Source organism: Gobius niger, assembly GCF_951799975.1.
Source record: "Gobius niger genome assembly, chromosome: 19".
NCBI classification, from domain to species: Eukaryota; Metazoa; Chordata; class Actinopteri; order Gobiiformes; family Gobiidae; genus Gobius; species Gobius niger.
The window spans coordinates 16410894-16435141 of NC_136870.1; the positions used below are offsets into that span (position 1 = coordinate 16410894).

The 24248-nt window shown below is 40.8% G+C and overlaps 1 protein-coding gene across 2 annotated transcripts in view; it reads right to left on the reverse strand.

The window, feature by feature from the left end:
- Positions 1-24248, reverse strand: part of tbkbp1 (TBK1 binding protein 1) — a 74905-nt gene that overhangs the window by 18639 nt on the left and 32018 nt on the right. For both annotated transcript variants that reach the window (XM_079577684.1, XM_079577683.1), the window contains exons 2-5: positions 17154-17418; positions 9195-9317; positions 6708-6812; positions 3556-3703 (exon numbers count right to left, since the gene is read on the reverse strand). In XM_079577684.1, coding sequence (XP_079433810.1) covers positions 3556-3703; positions 6708-6812; positions 9195-9317; positions 17154-17402 — 625 coding nt within the window. In that variant the 5' untranslated portion in view covers positions 17403-17418. The remainder of the gene's footprint in view (positions 1-3555; positions 3704-6707; positions 6813-9194; positions 9318-17153; positions 17419-24248) is intronic.

Genomic DNA, 24248 nt, shown 5'->3' on the forward strand with positions numbered 1-24248 from the left:
CTACGAACGGCTGGAGCAGCTAATGGGGGAAGAAGTCCCGAAACATAGGTCAAGTAGAACCACCATGCAGTCAAGCAGAGACTCTGTTTGTGTTGTGTGTGGGAACGCTAAGCACAGTCGAAGGCTGTATTTCTGCCAGAAGTTTCAAAAAATGAAGCTATCTGACAAAAAGGATGCTGTGAGACGACTAGGAGCCTGCAAAGAATGCCTAGAAATCCACAGTGTGAAGGACCACTGCAAAGACGAATTCCTGTGCAGGAAACCAGAATGCAGTGGCAATAAACATCACTTTTACTTGTGCCCCTTAGGAAAGCCGAAGCCCAGAATCGCTGCAGTGGGAGGGGATCGTTATAAGACTTACACAGAAGCCCAGGAGGAGTTCCTCAAAAAACTCCCCCCAGAACTCTCTCAAGAATGTCGCCATGCCTTCAGCAACTCCGTGACCAAAACCCCACAGGCGTCAAGCAAACAAGATCTGCTGACGGAGAATGGCTTGAAAGAGTGGCCAGTCATCCTTATGCTGTTAGAGGTAGAAGCCAACGGGGGGCAGAAGATAGGCACGCTCATTGATCTAGCCTCTGATACAAATTACATCACTCACCGAGCGGCCAGAAGACTAAATCTCCGGAGTGAGGACATCACACTAGTGGTGCATGGCGTCGGCGGGATGACCTCCCAAATTAACACGAAGCGCTACCTGTTGAAGATTCGGGTCCGCGCTAGTGATGGCACATTCAAACCTCGCTTGTTGATCTGCTATGGACTCAATGATATAGCTCAAGTCCATGAGCATGTGTCTGCTGAGAAACTCCAAAGGTTCTTCCCAGAGGTCGCACTCAATGAACTGGTGAGGCCAAGACAGGTGGAGCTCCTCATCAGCCACAAGGAGGGCAAACTGGCTCCCCAGAAGGTGTCCAGCGTTGGAGATTTAGTGCTGTGGGACGGGCCCTTGGGGAAGACGGTTGCTGGCTCTCATCCGAAGCTGTTCGGAGGGCTGACGTTCTCAACTACCGGCTCCAAAACCCACTTTGCGAGGTCCATGAGTGCTGTGAACGCAAAGGAAGACAACTGTGGTTGTAACTTACCTGGGATCCAGAGGTCCGGAGCTATCTGCAAGAAAAGGGTGGAACCGTCGACCAAAACCGAGGTGGATAAAAGAACCTGCAAAAAACTGCAGTGGGAGGTAAGACCAGCAGAGGGAGCCATTGCTCACAACCCCTGCAAAAATACTCACAGCGATGCTAAACTTCCCATCAGCGGTGGGATCAGACCATTAAGAAGCAAAGTTATTCTGCGATCTTTCCATCGGAAACCGATGGAAGACCGAGTGGGAGGTGTGCTGTCCAGCTGCCTGCTCGCCCCGCCCCCCAGCCACAGCAAGCACTACAAGCAGGTGAAACCAATGCTCCAATCAACACACTCCGACCAACTCCAAAAACACACAGGTTCTCCATGCCAGTCAGTGTGCAGAGGACCAGAGAGAGTGGAGACACAAGCAGTGTCTCTCTTCAAAACCTCAAAGAGGTCCCTACTAAAGAAGAAAAAGAACTCCTTTCTACAGAGAGAGAAGGACTGCCGGTAAGGGACAAATGTGGGGCATCAAAACTAATTTCATGTATCAGAATGCATAAATGTGTTTAAAATATATGTTAAATACTTAAGCTAAAAAACATTGGTTAGAAAATTATTCGTTTATTTACATGTTTATTTACATTTGCTTTTGTTCTGTGTTTTGAGGTTTTTCACCTGTACCACACGGACAGAGAAATAAAAACCCAAAAGTCTGTTCATTGGAGTGAAGTCCAGTTATTTCCTTCGTGTAGAGAGGACATTCCCTTTCAAGTCGGGGAGCTGTAAAAGTAGACTTGACATCATCGGTGACATCAGCTGGAGGCAGGAAGTGAACAAGAGAAACAAGATTAAACTAAAACTAGCCATGATAAGTGTAAAACTAAACTAAATAATGTGGTCATGTTGTGGCTTAAGGTGCCAGAACAAGAGGAACGACATTTGAGACGATAAAATATGATGTTTCCAACAATAGTTAGACATTTGTTTATCATTACTGTGACAACAGCTACAATGTAAATAGATAGGAATCTAGCTTCCTGCCTCCAGCTAAGAAAGCTTACAAACAATTAAAGGGTATATAGGCTGTGAACTTTCCAGGCAAGAAGCTTTTAGATTTGGGTTAAGAGGTTAAACGAGCTCAAGACACTGACGACCACAGCATCTTCAGACGGGACGTTCGCTGATTAGAAGCGACATTGTCAAATCTGTCAAAAGACAAATTAACAGAGTCGTTCCAATTAAATATAGAAAATATTCATTTGAATTTAGATTAGCTGATGATTTTTGAGAATGAAACATTACAGGATGAGATCGCAGATACACTTTCCTCCCACAAGGGGTCACTAATGAAACAAATGACTTCATAATAAATGTAAAAATCGAAATGTTGGGGCTTTGCAGAAATGAGTGATTCATGGTATTCACTGTAGTTCTGCATTAAATTCAATAAGCATTAAATTCAGGACTAAATAGCTACGTCAACGACTGAAAAATGGTGAATTTGAGAGCCTGTTCCTGTTATACTTGACTGACGCAACTTCTTCTGTAACTGTACAACAAAAGCGCTGACTTCTTCCAAGGCTGATGTCTTTCAGCGTGTACCTGGGTGATGTGATCCGCGTGGGCATACTATGATTCAGCGCTCGCAACACCACGTCCTTGAGCCAGGAAACACTGCACTTTCAATGTTGAAAAAGAAATGATCTTTTATGTTTTTCCCCTCTCTCTCCAGTCAAGCATTCAACTATAGGCACATACTGTACATATCCAGCAGTGTATTCAAACTCTGGACAGTAATCATCATGAAGCAGCCCACGCATCTATTTGTGTCTTTTGAATCAACGTGACGCCTCTTTGCAAAATGTCTGTTCTTTGCATTCACAAGGGGCATCTGTTGAGGTGGCAATAGCATGTTTTCGGAATATTTCACAAGCCTCCCACAGTCTCAACAATGGCTTACAATGAAGCAGCTCTAACATGGAGATCACATGCAGCACGGAGGAGCGGGGCCATGTTTTATGACCACAGTTTTGCTGACTGAGTCGAATATGTAAACAGCAACATTATTCATCTGATGTGCTTCTAGTGCTGGAGGAGAATCGGGAAAGTACTTACAACGCAATTTGTAAAGACCTGGTGAACGCCGCAAAGGCAGACGCTCTTCCAAATGCTTCTAAACACTTCTGCTTTCATGTTTTTGAAGCAATAGTTTCAGTGACATTTGGATACTGACAGGAGACAAGATGACATTTTTCAGTTTGACTGATGCACAAGGTTTTTTTTTTTTTACTGTCAAACCTTTCAAACATTTTTTGCTTACTTCTTGAGCACAAGACAGAAGACATTGCCAAGTCTGTCAAATGAGAAACTAACAGGCAGGATCCCTCTATTTTACACATTTGTATTTATAGCTTTGTTGAACGGCATTTACATGTTATTTCAAAACACATGTCATGCAGAAAGCACAGGGCACAGGGTACTCACTGTGTGCGTCGGGGCCGGAGTGCAGCTGAAGGTACTGCATGTCTTTGCTGTGCAGTTGGATGTTGAGTTTTTGGAAGGAGTTCTCTCTTTGTCTCAGCGCAGCCTCCAGACTCAAGATCCTCTCCACGTGTTTCTCCACCAGGCTCGTCTGGAAACACATGAGGGAGACAGAGCAGTTAATCTCCTCCCAGATTAAGTTATTTGTCATTATTTAACACAATCAATATGTTTTTCTTTTTTCTTTATAGAACGGATTAAGACAACAAAGAGGTAATCCAATTTGAGTTTGCTTTAGCCTCCCATTCAACAACAGTAATGGACTACAGTCTTTTTTAGATTGACGTTTTGTCCAAAGAACTGCATTCAGAGTTTTGCCACATACATAACTGCATTTGCATAAAACTTTTACTGTTCTTTTGGTTTTCTTCATCTCCCTTGAGGGCATGTCTGACATTTTTCACAGGGGTGACTTAGTTATATTCTAGGGTGGCATCAGGACCCATCAATCTGAGCTAAAAGTATCAATGTGCATGCCATAGTTTCTCATGGAAAAGAGCTATTCTGTGCTTTTAACGTTTTTTTTGCATAATATAACAAAACTAAAGAACAGACAAATATTCCATCAGTACTTTTATTACAATTTAACTTTCCTGCTTTATAATCAATGCCAAAATCTGTACTTTTTAAACCTATATTTTCAACAAAAAAGCTATTTTAGATTATACTTAATTTACTAATTAATAGTAGAATAGGCAGCCTAGTAACAGGTAAATGCGTGAAATTATGTTGTTTGGGGGAGGTTAACTCGATGGCTAAATGTAAAATGATCTGATAGCTCTGCACATGCGCACCATGCAGCTCAACGCGACAAGTGGCTTGTTTTGAAGGCACTGCTAATACCCAGGTATTTAAGGTATTTCAACTGAGACTTTCTGCACACGGGCCAGCAAAGTGAGTGCTTATTCATGATTGTTACAACCTCAAATATATTTCATGTTTGTTATAATTTGGTGGTCAATTCAAAGTGAAATCTAAAATGAACTTGACCCTTAAAATACTCAGTGGGATGGCACCTAAAATGGGTCATTCAGCTTTCTGGGCTGGTCCATGTCCCCTCCGGCCACCCCGACATGCCCCTGCCCATTTTATCTATCCAGGCGGGAGACCGGCATAAACAGTAGATTGACATGTAACCCTCTGGACTTCTATAGATCGTCTTTATCCTTTTTTATCAGTGAGTACTTAAACTGAAATCAATGCTGTATTCAAGAGACGTCTATCATAAGAATGCTCAAATTGAAAGTGCGAAAGTCAATGTGCCCCGCGCAGGAGATGGGAAATGTTAATGAGCCACAGACGGGAGGCGACATTGACACTGTGTCCCTTGGCAGCCGTCCCTCAGTCCTGGACCAAACCCCATCCCTTTAAATCAGTCCAATCCTCATCCCTTTAAGATCTGTCCAAACAAAAAACTGCTGACTCTGCACTGCACAGGATTCAATAGACAATAGGCAATCGTCTGTCCGGTCAGAACAAAACGAGTTTGTTTGGCTAGCATTTTAAACACTTCAAAGCAATGTGATCTCAGCAAAGTTCAAAAAGTAATAAAAAGTTTGTATAAAAAGGAAATTACTTTTTAATGGGCTGGAGGAACAGAAATAGTAAAGTGAACTAATGTACTATGTCTAATGTTTCCTGTCATGCACGCAGACAGAAATTTGATTGTGGGTTTAAAAAGGAAACTGCCATCATATTATCATCAGAAGAACCAATATTATGAACCAGATGGTTATGTAGATTCAAAGTACCATATGTTCCCTATGTATTTTTTAAGAAAAATGATAGCACTGGCAAAGTAAGCAGCAAAATGATGTAACACATCTATTAAAAGAAACAGCAGGGGTCTCACCGCAATGCATTATTGGAGCTTTTTCGTGTTCAACATTGACCTAAAGACACAAATTAATTTCTTTATCGTCCAGAAACCCTCGAGGCTTATTGGCTCCCGCTTTAAATTCACCCTCCCACGCGCCTTCTGACACATATAACCTATACCTCACCCTCGCACTCTGTATAGGAACATTTATGGTTGTGCAATATGACTAATAATTAATAATACATATGTAATCAAAAATACATGATGTTATGCCCTAGTGCTACAAATCAAGACGGTTTTCAAATCACAACAAACCAACCTAAACATATGCAACAACACTCACTGCCTGACCAAAAAGTCACCCCCTGGACCCAACAAACTGTTCTGATCATGCTGCTGTAGTCGGTCAGGACTAGGTTCAGCAACACTCAGTGCCCAAAGAATGAGATCAGCTGACGACTTGGACATTCTGTTTGACCACATTATTCCATCAAGGGATTTCTTCGTTCCCAATGGCACGGGTATATTCCAAGATGACAGCGCCAGGGTTCGTCGGGCTAACACTGCGAAAGAGCGGCTCAGGGAGCATGAGATGGATCAGCCACCACGGAGTCCAGATCTTAACCCCATTGAGAATCTTTGGGATGTGCTGGAGTCACACTCTCCCATCATCAATGCAAGATCGTGATGAATAACGCATGCAACAGTGGATCTTTTGACATTGCAGAAGCTTATGGAAACAATGACACAGTGAATGTGTGCTATAATCAAAGCTAATGGCTGTCCAATCAAATATTAAAGCATGTGACCCATTTCTGTGGCGACTTTTCCTTTGGTCAGACAGTGTAATATTAAAGCACCGTTTACCTATTAACGCTGGTAAAATTTGGTATGGAAAAAAAAAACAATCTTACAGTATGTAGCTTTGATGCCTGGTGTGTTATGAGACAGCACTAAAAAAAGGTTCAGGCATTGGTATCGGAAAGCAAGTAATGTTAGAAAATAGAAACAGCGATATGACTATACAATTTGTATAGGTGCTCATGGGAAAAAGATAAAAATTGCAAAAAAGTGCCAAACCGAGGAACTCCAAATGAATATGAGCACTAGGTCTTCATCAGGGCTCATTAGAATCTAAATAAAGGCCTTTTAAGTTCTTAATCATGCTGCTCATATTTGTTTGGAGTGCCAGTGCTTTTTTGCAAGTCATGTTGATGCATTGGTACATACTGTATACATTGAGCCCTACATCTGAGCACTAAAGCGTGGCTCTCACCATCTTGTCCAGGTCTCTCTGGAGGTTGCTCTTCTCCAAGTGGATCTTCTCATACGCCTGGATCACGTCCTCCAGCTGCTCCTCTCGCTCTTTCCTCTTCTGGAGCTAAGACAGACAGCAAAGACTTTCAGTTCAACTCTTTCACCTTTCCTCACTCAGACTTCGGAACAGCGATGGGGAAACATCAACATCTAACTATACGTAGAGAGAGACTTCAAATGTGTCTCTGAAAAGTAAGAAACGGTGACGCTTTTGACATTTCAGTGCAAAAATAATCATTTCAAACAGAGATTATTATTCATTTCTCAGAAAAACTGCTGCCTGCTGGTCTATTCTAAAGTAATGAGAGGGTAAGTGTTTCTGGATGCAATAATCACATGTTGTTTGACAGATCACAGGGCAGACCAGGACGTCCGCTTATAATAGCAATAGAGAGATAAATTAAGACAATGCAGGCATAAGGGGATCGGAAGTGGGAGTGAGTGCTGAGGTGCAGTCTACAAAGGCAAAGACATACAACAAATAGGGCTATTATTATTATTATGAAGCGCAGTAATGCCTATTGAAAACATACAACATAATCTTCTGTCGAGGCTGTTGCCAAGGTGAGCTGCATTCATCGGCCACATAGAGACTGAAGACAAAAATATATACATTTTTTTCAATTATTTTTTCTATTTCCTTAATGCTGTACCGCACGAAACAGTGGTATATGAAATGTTAAATTAATTATCACACAGTGGAAATTCCCTCAAGGCCTTATGCCAGGACTTGTGCCAAATTGCGCTGCCAGCATTTCACTGTTATAGCACTTTGTTTAGAGAGAGATATGTTTTATGTGGGAAGCTATGGTTAATAAAAGCTTAAAGAAGAAAATCCAGCCAAATCATATGTGGCTCATATTGAGAGCGCGCTCATAGACTCTCTTTCATTAGGCCGTAATGACCACGGCTGAAGCCACTTTGACCTTGTGTGTCTGAATTAAATGTTTTGTCCCACAACAGCCGCCTTTCATCACTGCCTTCCTGTTTTGAGACGGTCTGCACAAAAGCCAATCGAAACACAAAAGTGTGACACACTGTTGGTCATTAATTACAGTTTCCCGAGGGCCAACTTGTTTCTCAACAGACACTTTAAGGACAAGCAGCTCTTGTGACACAATAAAATCAGTATCATAATTCAATACATTGGAATCCTTTCATGTGAATATTTTTTCTGCTTGAACTTCGGCTTCGTGTTAATAAGCATAACCATTTATGAATGTAATCTGGGACTACTACAACTACTTAACAAACTACTTTTACTACTTAACTTAAAAATTAAGATTGAACTAGAGAGGTTTTTCCATACTGAGATATGTTCTTACCTTAGCTTAGACGATTTGATATCGTATCTGTCTGGTCTTTACTGCTCCTAAGGTATTGTTACACATTAGAATATAGTTCCCTTTTTATCCGCTTAGAAAATCTACATGTTTGATTTTGTGTGACTATACTTGGATTATGTAAACACTCACGTAACCGTATTTAAATCGGGAAAACGTGGAAGAGCTTGGTCACTTCTAACTTCACCCTGTTTGGGTCCATATATAAATATCGGGTATCGGCTACAAATATCTGATACTGAACCGATACCAGTTATGGCTCTTAATGCCTTAAAAACACAACTTTTACCACCTAAATCTAAGTGAATATGGACATGCTGCACACTGTGATCGCCGAGCACAATTCTGCAGTTAGAAATAGCATGCTAAAGCTATCAAGGCTGAGACAGAAACTAAGATAGAAATACCTAATGTAGCCTAATAAAATAAAAATAACCACTGCTGAAGCCAAGTGTTTGCATTTTAGTTTAAGAAATAACTGCTCTAACATATTTGTAGTGATCAGATCACTTCATGTGAGTTGTTTATATCAATGTAACCGAAAACCTGTCATTTACCAAAGGATTTAGTGTAGGAAAGTCATCCTTGTTAAATGTCTACCCAAGAGTTTATCCATAGATATAATTGATAATTGATCCGTAACAAGACAATAAAATATTACTTGATTGATCTTACAATGGAGAAGAGTCAATTATTTTTTTCACTCAGAGAAAGACACTTTTAAGAAAGTCTCTTGGTATCGGTAAATATCGGATATTGGCAGATACTCAAACCCCAGTATTGGTATCGGAATCGGTAGCAAAAAAGCTGGATCTGTGCATCTCTGGTAAGAACATATCTCAGTATGCAAAAACGGTGGCCTGTTCCTTTAAGCCTAGCTAAGGGCCAGATGGGAGCTCTGTAGGACTGGGCCGCATATTGGTGATGATCACTATATGCTTTGAAAAACATGGTTAACAAGACACAGACACATTAAGTCACATATTAATCAAACCTGTCGTGTACACTTTAATAATCCAAACAGTAAAAGTAGTCAGACACTGTCTAAGATCTCAGAACAGACACAGACTTATGACTTGTGTCTCGATTATCCGTGGACTTACCTCATGTGTGAGGACATTGACCCTCTCCAGCAGACTCCCATTTTCAGACTGCAGCAGAGCCGTCTCTTTGCTCTCGAAGGAACAGTACGAGTTATCTTCTCCAAACTCGCTGATCATCGGAAACTACGGCAGAAAGCAAAACAAAAAGTTAGTTACATCAAAAATAAACTGTCTATTTCTGCATTTATAGTCCCTGTTTCCTTTGCATGATTACATTTGCACTTTCTCTGCGCTTTTCCCCCACTCACGTCTGCAATATTTGATGAGTTCACACTGGGATCATGAAAGATTCATCATATCAGCTGTAACTGTGTGCCCCAGTTATCACGCCGTACTATTGACGGCATTACGCTTGTTATTAATACTTCAACGCTTTTGTTCTACCATTGCAGGAATGTTTTATTAGCCGAAACACAGCAAGTAGCAGCATAAGATTCAGAACAATATTTTTATATACTAAATGTGCATATTAAAGTAAGCGCTGTCACTTTAAACTGAAAGGAGCCTGATGCACAGTGTCAAAATACAATTCCAAAAAGTACAAAGAAGAAAAGTATACCCAATACATTTTTACATTACTAATTAATAGGAATGTGCCGATCCGATATTTTGACACTTCATGCTGGCCGATACCGATTCGATACAGTCTTTTTGTATTATTATATTTTTATATCATATATATCATTATATATTGTAGCCAATGGATATCACAGTAGTTTAACCAGTTTGCTTTTTTTTGTAAACATGCAAGAGATTTAGCCTTTAGCTTTGAATTTTAAATTACAAAGATTTTAAGAAGCAGGTGTTAGCAGCAGGCGTTAGCGGCAGGTTTACGATAGTAGCCTAGCTTAGCGATAGCATGAAGGCGACAGTGGCGCAGATGGTAGAGAGGGTCGTCTCATGATCGGAAGGTCGGGGGTTCGAATCCCACCTCCTGAAAGTGCACATTGTCGTTGTGTCCTTGGGCAAGACACTTCACCCACATTTCCCCCAGTGTCTGCGTACATTGGTGTATGAATGAGAATGAGGTGAGTGGATCCTTGCTGTAAAGGGCTTTGAGTGCCTAATGTAGGTGGAAAAGCGCTATATAAGTTGAGACCATTGAGACCAAGGCCGTGAATCTGCGGTCCTGGGTCTGCAGGTTTACCACTGTGCTGCGATAAACCTCGAAGCTCTGCAGTGCGGTTAACCAGCAGGTTGGAGCCGCTGCAGATCCAGAACCACAGGTTTTGTATCGGACCTGATCCAGTCATTCTTATCCAATCTGATACTCTCAAAATGCCCGGATTGGCTACCGATACCGATACTGAATATCCGATCTGCACATCCCTTCTAATTTACTCTCGGCATAAAACAAATCTCACCTAATAAATGATAAAAAACACATTTCTTTCTCTGAGTTTATCAAATGTATAATCAATTATACTTTATTCCATTATAGAACTGTGCAAAGCAAACAAAAGGTGACATTAACTTGAAATGAGTTGCTTTTGTTTTGCAGTTGGGCTGAGGTGAGTTGGAGGTGAAACAGCTGCGCCGTTATATAAAGACATATACGATCGATATGTCCTGAGCCCAAAGCTGAAGGTCTTGTGAAGCTGGTTTGTATTCACTGGGTGGGCCTCAGGTATGCAGGATTATAATTGGACTTTTGTTGGATTACATTCCAATATTTTAATGCTGTGAATGGGGGAGATCACATTTCTACAGCTCATCTGCAGATTTGGTGATCAGGCAGAATAAATAGAGTATATCGGACATTCTCTGGTACTTCTGGATATTTCTAATAGTTTTCTCTTTTTGAAATGGGTAAAAGCAGCCGCTCTTCTTTCAAATGTCCGGCTTTAGCCCGAGACCAATTTGTTTCCACGTGCAACTAAACATTTATTGGGTTACGTTTACAATTCACAAGGTACGGTTACTATACATTTATTTCTGACCCTTTTATAATGGAGTGACAGGATGTTACGTCATCAATTTAAGCTGAACTCAAACGCACATTACAGACTCTCTCGGACAAAAATCTAAACTGTTTTCTTCATTCATGTAAATCCATGTGAAAGAAAATGTATCTGACTCATATTAATCCATAAATATTCCACTGTCTCTTGAGTTTGGTCTGTCTTTATCGCAGATATACCTTACTCCCGGAGTTTAGTGAACTTTTAGTAGACGTAGTGCACTCATTCTGCTGGCGTTCGGACACCGGGCTGACCTACTTTCTGCACGCCTTTGAACTAACGCCGGAGTGACTTTTAAAATATTTTTTGTGATTTTAATTTTAGATGTCGAATAAAACGTCTGTAAAAGTGCCTAAACTGTCGATCTGTCTCATAAAATAAACGTTTGAAACAATAAATGAATTCTGATAATAACTGTATCGTAAACGTAGCTTTTGAAGTGAATGAAAAGAAGAATTACAATTGTTTTTTTCTATTCATGATTGACTTTTTCGTTAATGATTGTAGTCAGTTACATTTTCAATTTTCAGTTTACAATAACTCTCAGCAGACCCTAATTTGAAGCCATACTGTTATGATTGCACTCTTTTTGCATCAATAGCTGAGTATTCGCCCAAACATAATAATACAGGCTGTATCTCTTTATTTTTTTCCTTTTAAAATCATTGTCAAACAAGGGCGCCAAATTAAATCATGTCCAAGTTTCGGTGCAACCAGTCCAAAATGTCATGGAGCAAAAATCGTACACTAGAATTTCATTTTCAGGCAAAAAGAAAATTCACAAATATTGAAACCAAATCCTTTTTGTACTGAGAGTGAACAATTTACAACCACACACACCACAAACTCCGGTCGTTCACCTGCTCATCTCTCTTTGACATGCAGTGCTGTGGTGCCTCTGAAACCCAGTGATACGCAGCAGAGGTGCCGATGACAGATTATGCAACCATATAATGCATGTAGGCGCTAATGGGCCGTGCAACATTTAGCATGTTTTCGCGAAGTAAGCATTTTCCTGGCTAGAGCAGACGCAAAGGTTATGCTGCTAAATGGCTGTTTGTTAGCAGAGACCGTGACAGAGAAACTAAAGATCTCTTATATAACCACACACATTTACATTTAGAGTGGCTGGCAATAAGTGCGGCGGGCTTTTTACTTTTTATTCCTGTCTGTAAAGTCAGTGAAAGTGAAGTATTTCCGTTCCAAGTAGCACCAAACAACCGTTTTCCATTTAGCTGTGCACCTCTCTGCTCAGTTTAGCGGTACATGTTATCAACACGGGCGTTTACACCGGGGACATCAGGACGTCAGACCGAGCTGCTTCAAAAGTGTTCAAAGCAGCAGCGCAAAGAACATTGAGTACCCTCAGTAAAACAGCACGAAGCTTCACAGTTACAATGGCTGAGGACAATTGGGCGATGTATAATCAGTTATCATCAGTTCAGTTGCTCTTTTTTATTTTCAACAACTGCTTTGCATTATTCAAAGCCTTAGTTAAAAGGCGGTGTAATAGTGTGACAGCAAGAGATGAAGTTTTAAATTATGAGTAAAGTCACATTATTGCTAAATATCTGAAAGCAGCATGAATTTATCTGTCTTTCTTTTTTCCCTCTCAAAAATCTGTGCAAAATTAACACCTACAGTAATCTAAAAATATTCAAGTAGGTAAATGGATCATTCTGAACTCTTTTGGGTGTGTATAAGTGCAGTGTTGGAGGTAATGCATTACAAATAAATCGTTACTTTTTTCAGTAATTAAGGAATATAACATATTACTTGCACAAAATACGGGAATATATTAGTCATAATTTAAGTAGCTCGAGTTACAAGTGCATTTAAAATGTATGAACAAAAAAAAAGCCAAACTCCCCCCATAATAACGGACACTGATGTTGAAGATCTGCAGTTGGGTGTAGTTAGAGTTGTCAAAACAAAACAGAAAGAATGGGGAAGGAGGAGGAAAAGGAAATCTTTGACTGCAGTTTTCCTTGGTCGCATTATTTCTATTTTCAGTTTATATTTTGTCAAAAGTAACTCTAAAGTAACTCAAAGGTAACTCAAACTAGTGTAACTCAGCTACATCTTTGAAACAGTAATCTGTAATATAAACATTGTCAAAGCTGTAACTACTAATACAGAAGATATTAGTTACAGCTTTAAAGTAACTTGCCCAACACTGTCTATGTAAAGAAAAGACATTAAAGCAGTACTAAGTAACTCATGCCCCTAGAGGCCATAAGTGCCACTGCAGGTGTTGTGGCATGTTACGTTTTTTAGTCATTAATTGTCAGTGAGATTAAATACTATGCTGACAGAAAAGACAAAGGGAGAGAGGGATATTGTACATCCTATTACACAATGGAGATATTTGGCTGTTTAAGTCGTGCAAGCCCGCAGTTAGCTTTGCCCGTTAGCCTGTTAGCTTCTTCTTCGTGATTCCATTAGTGTGTATTGGTGACTCCAACCCGGTGCAGGAAAGCTGCAAGTGTGGTTTTCTGGCCAGAGACACGGGGGGAGATGAAAGACCCCCCAGTCATCCCATTAACACTTGTATTACCCCCCAGTGGGACTACGGATATAATTTATTACGGTAAACAAGTTTCTTAGTGCTGCTTTAAGGAGTCAGACATTGGGCTGAAATGGATTTCAACATGGCCTAGAGTGCCCTCTGCAGGTAGTAGCGGAGAGGACACATAATAAAACAGCGCAGATGTGTAGTTAGTGATGGATAATGGGCTTAAAAATCTGGAACAGAGCAGGTAGTATTAAGAGAACAATGTCAAAACATGGTTAAAATTCCCCAAAAGTTGATTTTGCATGATATGCCTCCTTTGAGACACTCAAATAAAAAGAAATATGACAAATAAAACAGACAGTTAAAAGAGAAACACAGTGTTCCTAAAATCACCTTGGTGGTTGTGTCAAAGAGAAAACTCAGTCCAGTGCAGCCAACGCTTTCATTTTTCCATCACAGGCTTTTTATCTGAATCCATTAATCTGAGTAGTAAACACATCCACGTTCATGGCGTTGTAAAAAGAGAGTATTTGTAAAGCACAGGTGTGACGGTCCAAACAAAGTGACATCTGCACAGCCCCGCACCTGTCCCTGGATGGATCCGAGAGACGTGTGGGACGGAGCTGCGCTGAGTCAACAGCGTCTGCAGCCGGAGCCAACAGCTGTTAGCTTCAGACGCGACAGGACTTTAGCGCTCACATAGGACTGCATACTGGGGGGTACAGGGGAACTGGAATACAGAGTGAGTGAGTGGATAGAGGGAGGGAGGGATGGATGGATGGATGGATGGATGGATGGATGGATGGATGGATGGATGGATGGATGGATGGATGGATGGATAGATTTATGGATGGATGGATGGATGGATGGATGGATAGATTTATGGATGGATGGATGGATGGATGGATGGATGGATAGATAGATAGATAGATAGATAGATAGATAGATAGATAGATAGATAGATAGATAGATAGATAGATAGATAGATAGATAGATAGATAGATAGATAGATAGATAGATAAAATGCTACTTCCCTGACAAACTGTACCAAAAACGATGAGAGAACTTCCTGTTCCATCTTTTCCTTTTTAATGAATAAATCCTGAACTAGTTCTTAAATGTTTCACACCATGTACCACCAGACTTTGATCATGATCTAGTTTAGACTAAACTGGGTCTAAAATGAACTAAATGAGGCCTAAATTTAACTAAACTGTCTCTAAACTGGGTGTAAACTGCATCTAAACCAGAAAATCCCCATCACTTAAACACATTACTGAAGCATATATTAAATAATCTACCACTTTGCCGGGGTCATCGGCAAAGTCTAAATGTGCCGATGACCCCGAGTACCACAGTGTGAGAACTACTTTTCAAAATGACTCTTTTTACTTTTTCTGTGATGCAAACAGACAAATCATCATAGAGACTCTGGTATGTTTTATTATTATCATTTGATTGTCGTATCCAAACCAAACCCTCTTTCGATGGTCAGCTCTTCTTACGTAACAGAACCCTCTCTGTATTCCTTGTAGACCATAATGCTGCAACAGCTTGCATCTCCTTGGTTCACGTTTACTAGTTTTCCTCCAGAACAACAGAGTCTGACAGGCTTTTGTCATCTTGTTGAGACATTTTGTTCTCTGTAGCCAAGTGCACATTGTTTGTAGCTGCTCTTTTAAAAACGCACTGCAGCTTTTTGTTGGATAAAAATACTCCATTAGCGACTGTATAAAGATGACAACGAGCTGAAGTGAATTTAAATCACTGAAAAGTATATAGGAATATGCCCCTAATCTCCCCTTTGTCTATAATTTCTCCTTGAGAACGCTCCCATATTTTCTATTATCTAATCCTCTGCCCCGCAGGCTGTGTGCTGTGTGTGAGTCCGGGATGGTCTTTTCTCCCTGTTGCTGTGGTGCTTTTATGCCTCACCAGTTCGGTAATCCATCCAAATAATGGTTTGATTACCACCACCATTCGAGCCTCTCCAGCCATGCAGAAATGTTCCCAATGATACTGATACTGAGCAATAAGACAGAAGATGTTTTGGTAGGTTTCCTGCAGGCTCATAAACCTATAGGATCCAATGTTAGGTTTTTGTATGGAGGGATAACATACATAATAGCTCAGCCTGGGAAGAAAACGTGCAATCCATTCTTTTGTTTACTCTTTAGACAAAATATATCAAACATAATTTTGGACCACCTTATTTAGCAAGTCCATTTGGTGGTTTCATATAGTAGGTCTAGTAATGCATGACTCATATCACGGAAATAGGTGAGGAAGATGAAAGTGCACATCAAAATGTCTCTAAAAATTCACCTCCCAGACATGCTTTGATTTTGTCCACATTACATGGCACTAATACTTTCTTACTTTCACTTACTTTTATCTGTAAAACACAACTTTTGCAAGACATTTTTTGTAATCTTTCACTAACTGGAGTTCTTTTTGGGCGCACTGTACACCCCCCTGTGTATGATGCAGCGCTTACTTTTGTTTAAATGCAGATGAGTTTCTACATCTGAATACTGTCCCGCTGATCAAAGCCGACCAGAGCTTCCTCCGTGTCTTTGATATCTTTGTGTACAGCCTCATTGCTTAAGAAAAAGAACACACTTATGCTGATTGCACAGCCCAAAATAGACTCAGCAGATGGCGATAATGTATATTCAGGTTTGACATTGACTTATGTGTGGTCAAAGTGCCAAACTGCAATTTAGGGGAATCCAAACAATGAAGGAAAACACTACAAAACTAAGTAGCTGGTTTGCCCACCTTTTATCTTAAACCAATCTCTATCAGTGTCCTTTAACAATGATGCGAGTAAAATGGCAAAATATATCAGTGGTTCTCAAACTTTTCACACCTAGTTCCACCTGTGACAAATCGGGTCCATAACAGAACTGCACTGGGTCAAAACTTGGGCACAATCAGGTCTAAAATAAACCATGATTTACGTGGTTTTAGTTGGTAATTGTATCTCGAACACATCTTGAGCAGTATCTTAAACTCTGTTTGAAAATATATATTGATCTATATATACTGTATTTTGAAACGGGTTATATACCCTCTTAAACCCCACCTGAACCAAGCACACTTTCTCCAATTTGGCTTTACCCAAAGTGACAAAAACATGGCAGCGACAAAAACGTGACAAAACCATGACAAGAAAAACATGGCGAAAAGAAGACAAAAAAGCAATAATAAAACCTATGAATTCACTGGCAAAAGTTCAGTAAGACATGCCTTTATTTGATACATTTTTTGTGCATAAGTGTACCCATCCTGAGAATGTTCGTCCTACAAACCTTTAAATCACTTCAGGACTTAAGTGTCCAGCTATAGTTTTCAGAACAGTGCATATGGAGTCTGATCAGCTAAAGAGATGAACTGTGATAGAGCACATAACTTTTATTACTGCCTTAATGTCAAGCGCAGGTTATTCACATCGTACTTAACAATAAAAGTCCCGCTCACCTTGATCTCATAAATCTTGAGCTTCCTCTTGATGCTGGTGTTCTCGCGCTCCAGACAGACCAGCCGGGTCTTGATGTCCTGGTAGGCCGAGATCAGGGCGAAGTGCGAGGCCGAGTACACGTCATCGTTGGACACCGACGAGGAGCGCCACACCACGCTGCCGCAGTCGTCCTTCAGGCCACCCCCCGCGTCACCGCCGCCTCCGCCCCCCAGCAGCTCCAGCTCACCCCCGCCGAAAAGAGACTGCATGGCTCACAGCATCAACCTGCGGGACGAGCACAGACAGACAGTCATGTATTATTCAGTAAAATAGAGTGGACGCCAGGGTTACGAGGTGAATTGCGGCTGTATCAAAATCACAATGGCCACAAATCGCCAAGATTGTAATAATTTATATGATATAATATCCTCTACAAATAAAATGTTGTGTCTCTATGGAGTCCAATTATGTTTAAAAGCCGCAAACCCTGGAGATTAGACTTGATTTTCTTATAGAATCGTCCAGGCCTTGGAGACATCGAAAGTTTATGCTACGTGGTAGGGCGTGTTTGCATGAAGTCAAAAGGCCAGCGTGTGCTCCGAGGAGAAGTCAGTTTAAATAATTCAAAAGGAAAGTGCCTGACACAAAAGTAATCATATGGGACCAAGTGGCCTGATATAAACTTTATTGTGTACAAGACAGTGCGAAGAGGAGCTAGTTTATAGACCGTGGCAGAGAGGAGAGAGAGAGAGGAGGCAGGGCTGGAGGTATCAGAGCTGAAAATATAGAAGACGTCTTTGAGAGTGATAAGAATGGATGGGATTTGGAAAGTCATAAAGTTAGCTCATGTGAGGGCAAGTCTGAGAGAGTTTGGACATATAAATGAGAGATTTGGAATACTGTATATGTGCAGGATGTAGAGCTGAGAAAGACAGGAAGGAAGAAACAGTTTTGATACCAGGGAAAAAACTTGTTACTCTTCCAATTCCCGAAAAACCACCCCTGAAACTGAGCTGTCAAAAACAAGACTTTATTAAACTGTAAAAATGCTTGTAAGGACTTAATGCTCAATTAGCATAAGTCACATCTTACGAGGACGTTTAATTGCTCCACATTTGCCCTTTTATCGTGAATTTATTACGTTGGTTTAAAGTATGACACCTGGCACAACTTTTGCTTTTAACACGCCATTATCCTTATGAATATAACTGGGGACGCTCTGCTACTCAAATGTGTTCAGAGTTTTCGTGGATTATGATTTCTCTGAATATGATAAGAACTCTTTGCAGAAACGCTGTGTGTCGTTTATGAATCATGCATTCATTTTTACTGCTTAGTCACATCTTTGCCACGTCATACAAAAACACATGCAGATGTTCGTGCGGGGTTGCAAGTTCTCCTCAGTGTTAATATTTCATGTTTTATATCTTAAAAATATGGCCTAAGTGGACACTGGTTGCAGGGGGATACAAGGTACAAAATTCAAGCTATCAGTTAGAGCTAAGAGCACATTAACAAATCCATGGTGCCATTGTAACTGCGGTTTGAGAGCAGTTCAAAACAGACTGGACTCTGTGGAGGAGGTGAGGGACAGATTAGCCAAGCTCTCATCCATCATGGACAACACCTCCACTGCACGGGAAAAGAGGAGCTGAGCAGCTCCTTCAGTGGAAGACTGAGACACCCTCAGAGCGCTACCGCTGTCAGGCTGTACAACACCACTGTAAAGTTATCCATGTGCAAACTTCTGTATCAGAGTCACTTCATCAATCACCTGCATTATGATTTCTTTATTCACTGTATATAAGGGTGGATCTGATATCACCAAGTAATTAAAGGGGGGGTATTATGCAAAATGGACTTTTTCAAGCTTTACATCATGTTATTATGTCATTCCCTCATTAAAAACATGCTTGAAGTGTTGCCTTGGCACATTCGCGTATTTTTGAGTAATCTGTAAAAACTCTGATGGCGGCCATTTTAGGGATAGGTTTGCCTGAGTCCTCCTAGGAACGCCCCCACCTCCTGGAGACGCCTCCGAGCTTTCGTCACCAGCCGAGTAACCAACCACTGCTCCTCAGCAGAACCCCCTCCCCACTGATGCCACAGACAGCGTGTGGAGGGGGCGGGTCGGAAAGGGTCAGAGGTTCTTAAAGAGACAGAGGCCTATTTCAAGACATTCACTACAGCCATTTTGAGAGAGCAATTTTATACAAGGCAGTTATTCTAATTTACTGCATTTACAGACCAACAGAAGGTTTCGTCATCATTGTAGTGTGATATAGACTGGTGCTATGTGACTGAAAAAAGCATAATACCCTCTCTTTAAGAGTCCAGGACCAATGTAAAGTTGTTTGTCCAGGATCAATGTTAGGGTTAGGGTTAGGCTGATTACAGCTTGTGCAAAATGCCGCTGTCCGGCTCCTCACCAACTCTCGCAAACATGACCATATCACGGCTGTCCTTTACTCCCTGTATTGGCTCCCGGTTCTTTTCAGAATCCAGCACAAACTTTTGCTTTTTGTTTTCCGTTCCATCCACGGCCTCGCACCTGCGTATTTATGTGAGACTCTGACCCTTTACAAGCCCAGCAGAACGCTACGTTCTGCCCAACACCACCTGCAAGGGGGGCCTAGGTCAAATAACAACCAGTGAGGTGATCGGGCTTTGGTTGTCGCAGGTCCAAAACTCTGAAAGTCGTTGCCGCTTGAGCTACCTGGCCCTGTTCAAAGCAAAACTAAAGACTCACCTGTTTAAAAGGGCATTTCACAGATAGTTCTGTTGTGAATATGATAATGATCTGTTTTTATTGAAATTGTTTTGTTTTGTTTAAATTGTATTTTTTATTGTGTGCAGCGCTTTGGTCAGCTTTGGTTGCTGTAAGGCGCTATAGAAGTAAAACTTGATTGATTGATTTATTGAACTTTATATTGGTCCTGGACTCTTAGTTGCTTGGTGATATCAACTCAACCGTATGTAAGATGCCTTTATTTGCTATTAGTTGTTTGCACATCATCCTGTTTTTTGATTACACACTTTCCTGACTATTTGCACCCGCCAAAGTTTCCCGACAGCTGATGTAACAGAGATCAATAATGGCTTATATTATAGATTTACAAAAACGTATACATTAGTGCTTCTGCAATGAAAGGAGAAGCGACCAAATCAAGTCATAAACCTGCATGAACGTTTACATATCTTTTATGAAAGAATGTCATAACATGGGCAAAAGCTCAAAAACAGTTGATTAACATATGTCCCCTTTAAGATAATATTCTGTGCAAAAAACAAAATATATAGAAGTTGTACATGTAGTCCTGGTAGTCCGTTGATATTTCAGTCTTCATCTGTATACTGCTCCCGTCCTGAGCACGTTTAAATTGCGCACTGTGAACTGAATCTTAATTTGAAAACAGAAATCGCACATCTCATTGGCTAAACTCGTATTGCCTATGACATTAATGCTTAGTCATTTCCTTTCGATTTACCTCAAATGCCTGTCTGACCACATCTGCCTCGCGCTCTTGCACACACATTCAGCTCTCGCACACGCAGCCAAAATGCACACCATCCTTGTACGTGCCGATGTCTACTTTCCTTGGCCTTAATAAAACATGAGCAGTGACATCTCACGTTCTTGGACTGCTTTGATGAATGAGCCGGCTGTTTAACTGACCATTCGCAGCAGCTTGGCCTTGGCCAATCCCCCCTCCGCTTCAGGACACTATATGGGCGGGATTGTCACAAATGATAAATGGCACCTTCTCATGCCACCAACGTCCCCTTATCCGGGAGGCCATGAAGTCATAGTTGTGGCTTTACTGTTTTGGTATGCGTTACACAACAACTCTATGTATACTGGAGAACTGGATGGCTTTCTGACTCCAAGCATTGCCTTATGAGTCAGACTATTGCCTACTGAGCTATTTTGATCCGTTCCCTTCCTCCTCGCTTTGCTATTTTCCTGGTGTTTCTGGAGAGAGGAGAGGGGCTGAAGCCTCGAGATCCACAGTGAGCACACAAAGACACTCCCACACTGGAACGCAGGCACAAAAGCACGTCCAAAAAACGAGGGGGGCGAGACAAAAGACGCATGTGGACCAAGCGTGGATCAAACATTTGCAAACCCACTGCATTGGGAAAACTATTTAGAGACGTTTAAAGCAGTACTAAGTAACTTGTTTACCTTAATGAGTCCTTTCTGTAGTCCCTCTGGGGGTAATACAAGTGTTAATGGGGTGATTGGGGCGTCTTTTATCTCCCCCCTGGTGTCTCTGGCCAGAAAACCACAATTGCAACTTCGCTGCTTCCGGGTAGGAGCCACCAATACACACTAATGGAATCATGAAGAAGAAGCTAACAGCCTAACGCGCAAAGCTAACTGCAGGCTAGCGCCGCTTAAACAGTATTTACAGCCAAGTTTGAGTGAAAAAAAATATCTCCATTGTGCAATTGGATGTACAATATCCCTCAAACATTACTCCAATACAGCACAAATATCCACTTAAGTGAAAGTATTTGCTGTGGAAAATACTTAAGTGTTCAAAGTAGAAGTAGAAGTTTGTTTAAAGTGCTAAAATAACTTTGTAAAAAAATTGCACCAAAAGATTCCCTCCTTTACGGCAACACGACGGAGACAAACCTTCCTTGTTGTGAGTCAGTGGCATTTGACAGAACATCTGCACAGTGCCACCTACTGTTCTGGAGTGTGCATTTTAAGCTTTTAAAATGAGCAAAACTTTTTTACTTTGAAGCGTTTGAAGAAATATAGTGGAGAAAGACAAAAGTATTATATTTGTCTTTCAAATGTAGTGGAGCAAATTCCCAACAAAAATACAACTAGAGTAAGGTACAGATCCCCAAAAACTGTACTAAGTAACTAAGTTTAGCTTAATAAATCCTTTTTGTAGTCCCTCTGGGGGTAATACAAGTGTTAATGGGATGATCGGGGGGGTCTTTCATCTACTCCTGGTGTCCCTGGCCAGAAAACCACAATTGCAACTTTCCACACTAATGGAATCACAAAGAAGAAGCTAATAGGCAAAGCTAACTGTGGGCTAGCACCAATTTAGCAGTATTTACAGAGTGAAAAAAACGCATCTCCATTGTGTAACTAGATGTACAATCTCCCTCTCTCCCTTTGTCTTTTCTGTCAGTGTAGTATTTACTCTCACCGACAATTAATGAGTAAAAAACGCAACATGCTACGACACCTGCAGTGGCGCTTATGGCCTCTAGGGGCATGAGTTACTTAGTTCTGCTTTAAAGGGACGAGACAGAATTAAAAAAATTTAGAATTATGTATTTTCCACCCCCTACATGTTCCAGCAATGTCCTAATGTGTAAAATGAGCCCAGACCTATTTACCACAACTGCCACTAAAATCCTGCACAGTCTCTCAAAAAGTTGGTATTTCAGGCCGAAACCATGGAACAACATCCAGGAAAGATTAATGGTATTTGATTGCAATCTGTTCAATACATTTTGTCTAAGTGAGGATGCATTCTAGGCTAGAGAGGAAATCCAACCAACAACCCTTGTTATTGTAATGGCCAACACACTTAACCTTCTGTGCCGTCTACGTAGACAAATTCCTTGCAAAAGTGAAAAGCGCTGCATCATAAAACGCTGAGGTTTTACAGTGTCTCACCTGCCAGCTGCCTTATAGGATGCTGTTTACAGTGGGATGTATTACGTAAGCTCTTGTGATGTATGCAGAGCTGGTAGTGCCACTTTGATCTCATCTCACATGACAACTTTTATAAATAACGATGCCTTTGCTTCTTATACGTAACAGCTTTTCTTGGACTCAAACCTTTGATCCTATAGACGTCTATATATCCTTTGGTGTGCTGCATACATTTATATTTAATGTTAGGTATTTCAATGTTTCATGCTTTTAATGAAAAAGTCTTGTAAGATAAAAGCAAGAAACATTTGGTAATGTTAAGCAACTGCTGTGATAAATAATGCAAAAAGGAGACTGAAATGAGTGTCGCTGTACAGCCTTTTAACCACATTTTCAAAGTGAATTAAAACCTGAGTGAAATCTTTTGTATGTGAAAACAGGGAGAGGTAAATCCACTGTAGTTGAACAGGCAATACATTGAACCCAAGTCAAATGCCACAGTGGTGTTTGAACACACTGTACTTTAGCTGTCTCAAAGATGGATCATTTATACCCTTTGAAGAGAGGCTATAGTCTGAACTAAGGATTTTGGCACATTTTTTCACAATTGAATCGAAACTATTGTTATTAAGAACAAAAAATCTTGTTATGTCAAAAGCCTGCTAACTCTGTAGTTTAGACTTCTACGCACAAACCAAATGCATCTGATTCTTGTATTAGCTTAGCTGTTCAAATTTCCATTGTGTGAATCTTGACTTTAAAGTAGAGCTAAGTAACTCATGCCCCTAGAGGCCATTAGCGCAACTGCAGGTGTCGTAGCATGTTGCGTTTTTTTTTTACTTGTTAATTGCCCGTGAGAGTAAATACTACACTGACAGAAAAGACAAAGGGAGAGAGGGATATTGTACATTGTGCCACAACTCATTTACACAATGGAGATATTTTTTTCACTCAAACTTACCCGTTAGCTTTACCCGTTAGCCTGTTAGCTTCTTTTATACTGATTCTATCAGTGTGTTTGCGTCTCCGGGTCGGAGCAGGGAAAGCTGCGTGTGGTTTTCAGGCCAGAGACACCGGGGGAGATGAAAGACCCCCCAATCATCCCATTAACACTTGCATTAGACCCAGAGAGACTACGAAAAGGATGTATTAAGGTAAACAAGTTACTTAGTTCTTCTTTAAACATGAATTGCAAATGTTATTGCAACCACAATACAGAAAAATAACACTTTGTTACACGCAATGTCATGCAGCCCCACTTCTAATCATAGGTTTTAGAGAAAATTAAATTATAGTTGAAAAAAAAGGGAGTTTTAATTCAGCCCAAATAGTTATAATGTTGATTATGGGAACTTTTTGAACCCTAACACTTTAATGCTCATGTTGAGTGCTCCTTCTACTGCTGCAGTTCACAGCATTAACTTTGGATGCTAAAAGGTTTCAATATTGCAAAGCCAGACTGCTCAGTACTTCAATGCACCCCAGA